Raw genomic sequence first — 9,935 nt, 5'->3', positions numbered from 1 at the left:
TTGGCGAAATTTCTAGCTTTGCCACATAACCAACCAATACTTTACAGCAACTTGAAGGCATGAATAAACCAGCTATTGCCTAACTGCTGATGAAGCTAATTTTGCAGCTAAGAAATTAACAACAATATTGAAGGGTCTTGCTGCAAATTTGGTGTTTAACCAAAAAATGAGATTTCGGTCAAAGTTTTAATTTAGAAGAACCCGGGTTACTGATAATCAAAAGTATATATGAAAGAAAGTAAGCTAACAATATAATCAGAAGAAAAAACAAGTAAATCGGTATATTCAGATAATATTTTGTGTCCTTACAATTGATCCATTCTCTCCCTTTTATAGCTACTTTGGAGATATGCATTTTGCATTTATCATAATAAGGCCATTATAGGCAATTAAAGACATTAAATGTTACGTTACATAATCATTGTATTTAATACAAATTCTCTAATGTTTTTAGTATTTAAGGCTCATTAAATATTGTATCTGTACTCCCGTGAACTGTCAGATTCATTCCTTTTGATTTTTGGACTTAAATAGGTACGAACGTTGAATCTTTTGAGTATCTGCTTATGCTTCCTCTTATGCCTCTGCTCATATCTGTTGCAGCTCGTGCCTCTTTGCCAATCATAACTCTTTGACCAGTCTACGTGTCATGGCACGTCATCTTTCGATCACTTAAATATGTAAACTCAATTTTTTCCCAATACAGATAGTCCTCCCACTTGCCATTTATTCATCAATTGAATATTTTGGAAGTGGAATTCATTAAAACGGAAATTTTTGTCACCATTAATGCTATAATAAAATCAACACCTCATTTGTTACTTCCATTTAATGCTCTTTACGCGTGGCACCCTTCTACTGGATTTGCGACATTGCAGCGCTTTTTAGGGCTTTTTCACAGCTTCACTAATCACGAAGCGTCAGTTCTCATTATGACTTTTCCATCAGTGCTCCTTTTCCTTTGACGGTTGCTTCGTAGTACAAATATAATTTTCCTCTTTGTCTTTATCACATAAAGTTTTCAAAATATTCAGTTCTTGAATCTTTGTTCGTTTCTTCCTCGTACTGTCATGTCTTCATCAAACCCTAACCCTATAAGGGTCCCCATAGTTGATAACTTCCCTGATGTCCCCAGTAGGAGCAGAAGATGAGGTAGGCTTCGTAATTTGGGATCTTCATCCTTGCGTAGTTCTTCTCTTCCTTCGCCTAGTTCCGGCCTCCCTTCTAGAACTAGGGGTTCTCTTTCACAAAGATCTTCTTCTAGGGGTAAAGAACCTTCTGAACCTCTTCGTGAACCTTTAGTAGAAGAAATAGTTCCTGCGAATTATCTTTTTTCAATGACAGAGAATCTTTTAGAAATCAAGTATCTTCTTTAAACCGTGCTGATATCTATTCCACTCAAATTACTGAAAGTTTGATTTCTTTTGTTCGTAGAGACTACCATTGGGATCATGACTTTCCTATCATTATTCCCAATCCAAATCAAAGAATTACCTCCTACTTAACCGGATTTTCATTTGTCTATATGTACCCTTTCACTTTAGGATTCAAACCTGCTATTGATCCTATTATTCTCGAGTTCTGCCGTTTCTTTGATGTTTGCTTAGGTCAAATTGGCCCAATAATATGGAGGGCTGCCGCCTGTTTGAGGCATTTGACTAACACAACCAGTGTGCCTTTTACTTTCCCGCATCCGATTCACCTTTACTCCCCTAGACTCTTTCGCAATGGTGTTTTTACACTAGTAGCAGGAGCAAAAGAGTTCTAGTTAGCCCTGAGGATGACAAAGACCGTGGCTGGTATGCCAGGTTTATTGCTGCCCCCACTGTTGGTTTAGTGGGTGATGAGAACGTTCTCTTCCCCGAGAAGTGGAATTTTGCACGTGAGTCTACTAACTTTCTCGTACCTTTTTCTTCAATTTTGTTGATTTTTCTAATTTTGCCTTTCTTTTTCAGCAACCATGGGAGTTGTAAAAGATGTTCCCAATTTCCGTGATTGGGTAGACAAGCTATTGAAGATTGCGCCAATGAATGGTAGATCTTGGAAGACCATTTTCCAACGATTTGGTTGGAAAGTAAAAACTCATGGTAAAAGCTTTTATCTTACATATATTTTTTATTTCTCTGAACTAATTTCAATCCTTCTTTCTATCAGGATTTGCTATTCGAGGAGTTACCGCCGAGGCGGTCACGACTTCTCGTAAATCTTTGGAAAGAGCCCAAGAAATAATCTTGGGTTCTTCATCAAAAAGAAAAGCCATTAATGACCAAGGCTCTGAAGAAGAGGAAGACGAGAGCTCTTTGATAACAAGGCCACAGGCTCGAAGACACATCATTTCTGATGATGAAGAAAAAAGCATCCCCCCGCCGTTCTATTCCCCTTACCGAGTCTATTGAAACCCCGGTAGTGATTCTTGACGATGATGTTGCTCCCGCTGCTGCTCATGACTCTGTTGAGCAACTTTTTATCAGCGGGTTTGGTGGTGAAGGCTTATGCCCAGTTTTGGATGAAGCACCTCTGGCTTCTTTTTCTACACCCGTATCTATGACTCCTTCTTTGCCGATCTCGGCTGTTTCCGTTCCTCCCCAGACTGTCTTTACTACTTCCACTGTCCCTGCTTCCACTGTTCCTCCTTCAATAATTCCTCCCCCAATCATTCACCGTGTTGAAGTTGGCTCCTCAAGTAGGAGTGGTGCTATGAGGCAAGTGATCATTAAAGTCCCTGTTGAAGGCAATCTCTTAAGGAAATCAGGTCAAGCAGATGTATGGCTAAAGCCCTTAATCGGACCAATTGAAAGAGCCAAGCTAGAGAGCCATAGCTCATTGACTTTGATGAATGATATTGTACACGCTTCTTTAAAGGTATTCCCCTTCTCTTTTTTCCTTTGTTGTGATTTAAAATTTTCCTATCTTCGAGATTCTCATTTCCCTTTCTTTTCTTTTTTATAGGCCAATCTTATCGGCATGGAGATGAGGAAAAAGGTTGCCCTCTTAGAGCAATTAGTGTGTGAAAGCCTTCGGATTGATGTGGATTACTTAGAAGAAAGTAAGAGTACCTTGAAGCAGTAGGTACGGGCCTTGACTTCAAAGTTGGCAGTTAAAAAGGCTTCCTCAAGTCAGCGGATAAAGAAAAGGCTCATCTTGAAACCTCTTTCTCCGAGCAGTTGTCCAAGGCAAGTGAAGAGATTAGAGAGTTGAAGTCTCTCTTGGGTGAGAAAGAGGCTTATGCTGGAGAGCTCGTGCAGAATTTGACTCAAGCACAAGAAGACCTCCAAGCTTCTTCTGATAAAGTTTGTGCCTTGAAAAGTTCCCATGCCTCTCTTCAAGCTTCTTACACTTCTGTCTTGGCTGAAAATGAGAAATTAAAGAACGAAATTGCTGACTGGGAAATGGATTTATGAAATCCTTGAGGATAAATTTGCCATTGAAGTGAGTTGGGCGTTTTTGAATTCTCGCCGTGATACCCTAGTTGAAGCTAGCCAAGAGACTTTAACTTGGAATCTGAGTTAGCTAAAATCAATGAAACTATTGAGAAGGCTCAGCAAACTCAAGATTTTCCTTCTCCCGCAGCCGAAGCTTCCGTGAATGTTGAAGTTGATACGGGTATCCCAACTCCTTCAAGCCCAGTTGAGCCCGCTGCTGCTGATGCACCTACTTCGGTTCCTATATCTTCTTAGTGATAAGTTTAAGTCATTTGATTTTTTTTGGAAACATTGTGGTAAAACCCTTGGTCTCATTTAAGGGTTTGTTTTGGAAATTCAAGTCCCCGGACCTTTCATGGGGCAATTTGTATAAACAATTCGCAGTTTATGACTAAGTTCGTACTTAGTCTTAAGCTTTTTAATATTAAGAAGTTTTCTCGTTACTATCTTGAACTTCCATTTAGTTTATTCTTGCCTTTATTTCTAAGGACTTATAGAATAATTTGCATTTTTATTCTTTAAAAATGCTTCTATTAACTTCATGAATATTTATATTAATCATGAATTTATAAAAGAGGGCCCTTTTATATTCGACACTTAATGAAGAGGACGTCTCAACTTCATAATGGTATTAACATATGATAAAAGAAATAGGAATACACATATTTCTTTGAAATAACTTTGACAAGTTTTTATTTGAATTTTGTCTAGTTTTGAATAACACTTTACATGTATTTGAATTACATCTATAACTTTCTCGTAATTGTTTTCCTTGTAACATATTTTAAAAAGAACCACGAGGTTTTTATCTATAACCCGTTTCAGTACATGGCCTTTACCCTAACTATGGTAAGGTTTTTCTTTGACCTTAGCTCGTGACTTTGCTCTGTACTTCATTAAATGAGTGAACTTTTTAGGGCTTGATCTTCTTTGCCTTCCTTATACACATGCCCGTGTATATTATGTAGTCCCCCAAGTGTTTGAGCGTTGAAGTATGAAGCCTCGAGCACTTGATTGTTCCTCTCATATGGTCCTTTTCCCTGTAAAGGAAAAACATACGGGACTCGGAGGTACGATTATAGATGAAGACTGCTTAACCCGTTTGAATTTCTATCAGAATAATTTTAACACTAGGCCAGGAAGTTTAATTTATTCCACGTGCCTTGCAGGTCGTGACTCATCATTTAGTACGGGTTAGCGTTTTGCCTATCATCTAAAATCGTTAGTAAAATTTTAACAATTCAAGAATTAAATTTTAAAATATGGATACCTGACCGTAGGTATTCTTCAGAAATAATATCTCTTTAGATGAACAATATTCCAATGTGATGGAACTATCTTGCCATCCATTGTTTCCAGCTCGTATGCTCCTTTACCTGCAATATCATGAATTCTATAGGGTCCTTCCCATGTTGGACTTAATTTCCCCGAGTTAGCTGCCTTCGTAGATTGAAAAATCTTTTTGAGCACAAAGTCCCCAATTTTGAAGAATCTGAGTCGTGCTTTTCGGTTGTAGTATCGTTCTATGACCTGCTTCTGTGCTGCCATTCTTATTAGTGCAGCTTTTCTTCTTCCTTCAAGTAAATCAAGATTTACACGTATTTCCTCATTATTAGATTCTTCTATCGCCTGTGTGAATCGTGTACTCGGCTCTTCTATCTCAACTGGAATTAAAGATTCAGCTCCGTAAACCAATCAAAATGGTGTTTCTCCTGTACTTGTTTTTGTTGTGGTGCGATATGCCCATAAACCACCAGGTAACACTTCTGGCCAATTACCTTTGGATTCCTCTAAACGCTTCTTTAAATTGTTGATAATGACTTTGTTTGTTGACTCGGCTTGCCCATTACCCACTAGATGATAAGGTGTAGACGTAATCCTTTTAATCTGCCAACTTTGAAAGAATTCTGTGATTTGAGTGCCTATAAACTGAGGACCATTATCACACACGATCTCCTTTGGCACACCGAATCGTCATATAATATTCTGCCAAATAAAATCTCTAACTTCCTTTTCTCGCACCTGTTTAAATGCTCCTGCCTCTACCCATTTGTAAAATAATCAGTGAGTACGAGCAAAAATTTTACCTGTCCTTTTGCTTGCGGTAGTGGACCCACGATATCCATCCCCCATTTCATAAATGGCCACAGTGCAATGACCAGATGTAATAACTCTGTGGGCCTATGCATATTATTACCTTACCTTTGGCATTTATCACATTTAGTCATGAAACTTTCCGTTTCTTCTTCCATTTTGGGCCTATAATAACCTGCCCTAATTAAGGTTCTTACCAATGACCTTCCTCCTGAGTGATTCCCACAATGCTCCTCGTGTATTTCTCTCATTACGTATTTCGTCTGAGAAGGTCCAAGGCATCTTGCTAAGGGACAACCGAACATTTTTCGGTAAGGATTGCCTTGCTTTAAGCAATACCGAGCAACTTTTTTTCGAAGCGCATGAGCTTTTTCTTATCTTCAGGGACGGTACCATACTGCAAGAAAGCAACAATCTCGTTCCTCCAATCCCAAGTTAAGTTCTTAAAATTTACCTCATTCTTATCGAGGTCGAGAACTGAATGAAATAAATGAATAACTGAAGCATTTTCATTGCTTGCCACGTCTGCCGTAGATGCAAGATTGGCTAGGGCGTCGACTTCTAACATTTTCATCCCTTGGTATTAGTGTTACTTTCCAAGTTTGAAATTGCTTTATCAAATCCCGTACCTTCGCTAAGTATTGCTGTATCCTTGCTTCCCTGGCCGTATAAGTCCCCAGCATTTGATTAACTATGAGCTGTGAATCGCTTTTGATTATAATATGATTTATGCCAAGTTCCCGTGCCAGTTCTAAACCTGCAATCACAGCTTCATACTCTGCCTCATTGTTAGTTATAGAATGACATTTTATGGCTTGTTGAATGGTTTCACCCGTATGTGGTACCGAAACAATCCCTAAACTAGCACCCTTTACGTTAGATGAACCATCAGTAAACAAGGTCCAAGTTCCTGGATTAGCTCCGTTGAATATCTGCAACTTTTTTTCTGCTTCTAATTGCATCCCTTGGCTGAAATCAGCCACGAAATCAGCTAACACTTGAGATTTTATGGCAGTTCTAGGTTTGTAGGTGATATCATATTCACTTAATTCTATAGCCCATTTAGCTAACCTACATGACAATTCATGCTTATATAATATATTGCGTAATGGATAAGTGGTTACTACAACAATAGGATGACATTGAAAATAAGGCCTTAATTTTCTAGATGCCATGATTAGTGCAAGTGCAAGCTTTTCCAATTGGGGGTACCGTGTCTCCGCATCTAACAAAGATTTGCTAACATAATAGATCGGATATTGTTTACCTTGGTCCTCACGGACTAAAACAACACTTATTGCTACTTCTGAAACAGCAAGGTAGCTGAGCAGTCTTTCCCTAACCTTTGGTTTTACGAGCAATGTTGGATTTGATAAGTATGTCTTCAAATTTTTGAGTGCATGCTGACATTCCTCGTTCCATTCAAAGTGATCTTGCTTTTTAAGAGCTGAAAAGAATTTAAAGCACTTTTCTGATGATTTAGAAATGAATCTTCCCAAGGCTGCAATTCTCCCTGTCAACCTCTGCACTTTTCTTTTGCTTGAAAGCATATCAGGAATTTCTTCAATGGCCTTAATCTGTGCGAGGTTCACTTTAATACCGCGGTTAGAAACAAGAAAACCCAAAAACTTACCTGACGCGATACCAAATGCACATTTCTCCGAATTTAATTTCATATTAAATTTGCGCAAAATCTGAAATGTATCAGACACGTGTGATATATGGTCTCTCGAATGCTGAGTTTTAACGAGCATATCGTCTATATAAACCTCCACGGTTTTTCCCAGATGTTCTTGAAACATCTTAGTAACCAGCCTTTGATATGTTGTACCAGCATTTATGAGACCAAAAGACATTACTTTATAACAGTAAGTCTCCCTGTCTGTTATGAATGGAGTTTTTTCCTCATCTAACGGATCCATTTTGAGCTGATTGTACCCTGAATATGCATCTAAAAAACTTAATAGTTCATGCCCTGCAGTAGCAACAATTAGCTGATCTATATATGGTAGTGGAAAAGAATCTTTAGGACAAGCTTTATTAAGGTCTGTGTAATCCACACAAACTCGCCACTTACCATTCTTCTTTGGAACTACGACAGTATTGGCTAACCAATTAGGATACTTTACCTCGCGGATGGATCCAATCTTTAGCAATTTTTGAACCTCTTCTTGAATCACCTGATTCTTGAAAGTTCCTTTCTTTCTTTTCTTTTGTTTGACAGGAGGGTACATTGGGTCTTCATTCAATTTAGGAGTCATTACCTCCGGTGGTATTCTTGTCATGTCAGAGTGGGACCAAGCAAAACAATCCACGTTAGTTTTCAAAAATTCAATTAACTTATCTCTCATGCCTAGGATTTGATTACCCCATACGTAGACTTTCTTATCAGGCCATTGTTCAAATAACATCACAACCTCCAGTTCTTCAATTGTCGTTTTGATATTTTTGTTTTCTTCTGGTTCTTGAATGGTATCAGGCCTTGAATCCACATCTGTCCACCCTTGTTCAGTTGAGGTGTGTGCTATGGTGCCCTCAACTGTCTTCTGTGATTGCTATTTTTCTTCTTTTTTCGTACTTGAATCTACTACAGAATTGATGCTCCTGGATGTAAGTTGATCCCCGCGGATTTGACATATTCCCCATGGTGATGGAAATTTAATAACTTGATGCAAGGTTGAAGGAATGACATCCATTTCATGGATCCATGGTCTCCCAAGGATTATATTGTAAGTTATCTCCATATCTACTACTTGAAACTTTGTAGCTTTGACAACTCTTTCTGCGAATGTGGTAAGTGTTACCTCTCCTTTCGTTATAACACTATAATTGTCAAATCCAGATAAAGTATGCGCTTTTGGTATTAATTTATCCTCAGCTTGCATATCATGTAATACTCTTAGCAAAATAATGTTCACAGAACTACCTGGATCAACCAAAACTCGTTTCACATTAGTATCATGTACAATTAAAGATATTACCAGGGCATCATTATGAGGAGATAATATGCCATCCACATCAGTATCATCAAATGCAATATTGTCTTCCTCTAATACATGTCGCACCCGTTTCCCTTGGGTAATTGTGACTTTGAAAATTTTATTAGCTGCAGTGTACGTTACGCCATTGATGTCTTCCCCCCGCTTATAACGTTGACGGTCCTTTTTGGAGAAGGTGATTTAGGGGGTTATTGCTTATTCTTCATGTAAGCTTGCTTACCTTTCTCACTGAATAACTCGGTGAGATACCCTTGCTTTAATAAATGATCAACTTCACTTTGTAAAAATCTACAGTCTGCTGTTTTATGCCCGTGATCATTATGAAACTCACACCAATGATCAGGGTTGCACCTGTTTAGATTCGATCTCATCTCTTTTGGCCACCGTACCTTATCAGCCATGCTTTTCAAAACAGCTACGAGCTCGGAAGTGCTCACATTGAAATTGTAACCGCCAAATCTTACCTTCAAATTTCTATCATCATCTCGTGACTCATGGGTGTTCCGGTCATTCCTAAATCTTAATGAAGAGCCTGCCTCTCTATTCCTTGATCTGTGATCATACCTTTGATTGTCCTGTTTTGACCGTGAATATTTTCCCGCAGGTCCCATGTATGGCTCGTGCCTGTTTTTATCGGACTTTTTTTCGGTTTCCACCTGTATCGAAATTACTTTTTCTTCTTTTTGGAATCATAGAACAATATCTTCTTCTATCATTAGCTTTGTGCTATACCTGTTGTAAACATCATTCCATGTTGTAGCTGGGAATTTACGAAGACTTTCCTTGAGTCGCCTCGTAGCTTCTGAACTCTTTTCATTTAAATTACTTGTGAAAGCTATAGCTGCCCAATTATCAGGTACACGTGGTAATATCATTCTTTCACGTTGGAATCTGTCCACAAACTCCCTAAGCAATTCTGAGTCCCCTTGCTTGATCTTGAAAATATCTTCCATTCTTTTTTCGACCTTTTGAGCTCCCGAGTGTGCTTTGATTAAAGAATCTGCAAGCTCAACAAAAGAATTTATAGAATTTTTGGGTAAAAGGGAATACCATGTTAATGCACCTTTGGTGAGTGTTTCACCAATTTTTTTTGACTAATACTGATTCAATCTCCTACTTGGTCAAGTCATTGCCTTTTACGCCTGTTGTGAATGTAGTCACATGGTCTCGTAGGTATGTTGTTCCATCGTATTTTGGAATATCAGGCATTTTGAATTTTTTTGGAATTGGGAGTGGAGCAACACTTGGCTTCCAGGGTTGTTGTGAGTGTTTATTCGTATCTATCCCTTTGATTACGGGCGACACCCCGGGTATTTGCTCTTCTCCCTGCTGTGATTCGCTGGGGGTACCACCGCTACATGAGTTTACAAGCTCGGAACGAGGGTTCTCCAAAGTGTTGTTGTTTGGAGTGGGTGTGGGC

General features: G+C 38.7%; 1 protein-coding gene across 1 annotated transcript; it reads right to left on the bottom strand.

The window, feature by feature from the left end:
* Nucleotides 1-4,709: 4,709 nt before the first annotated feature.
* LOC138880676 (uncharacterized) lies at nucleotides 4,710-9,126 on the bottom strand. Its single transcript, XM_070160850.1, has 5 exons — nucleotides 8,905-9,126; nucleotides 8,095-8,677; nucleotides 6,362-8,010; nucleotides 5,201-5,309; nucleotides 4,710-5,086 (listed from the first exon to the last, which is right to left on the bottom strand). Exons 1-5 carry the CDS (start codon nucleotides 9,124-9,126, stop codon nucleotides 4,710-4,712), a joined length of 2,940 nt encoding a protein of 979 aa, XP_070016951.1.
* Between the last annotated feature and the right edge of the window lie 809 nt (nucleotides 9,127-9,935).

This window comes from Nicotiana sylvestris, chromosome 11 (genome assembly GCF_000393655.2).
Source record: "Nicotiana sylvestris chromosome 11, ASM39365v2, whole genome shotgun sequence".
In the NCBI taxonomy this organism is placed as follows: domain Eukaryota; kingdom Viridiplantae; phylum Streptophyta; class Magnoliopsida; order Solanales; family Solanaceae; genus Nicotiana; species Nicotiana sylvestris.
This window is presented reverse-complemented; position numbering and strand designations above follow the sequence as displayed.

Coding starts and splice junctions, on each gene's coding strand:
- LOC138880676 (XM_070160850.1), bottom strand. CDS start 9,126: ATGGGACCTGCGGGAAAATATTCACGGTCAAAACAGGACAATCAAAGG. Junction 8,678..8,904: donor TGAAAAGCATGGCTGATAAG/GTACGGTGGCCA, acceptor TTCTCCAAAAAG/GACCGTCAACGTTATAAGCG. Junction 5,087..5,200: donor GCGTTTAGAGGAATCCAAAG/GTAATTGGCCAG, acceptor CTTTAATTCCAG/TTGAGATAGAAGAGCCGAGT.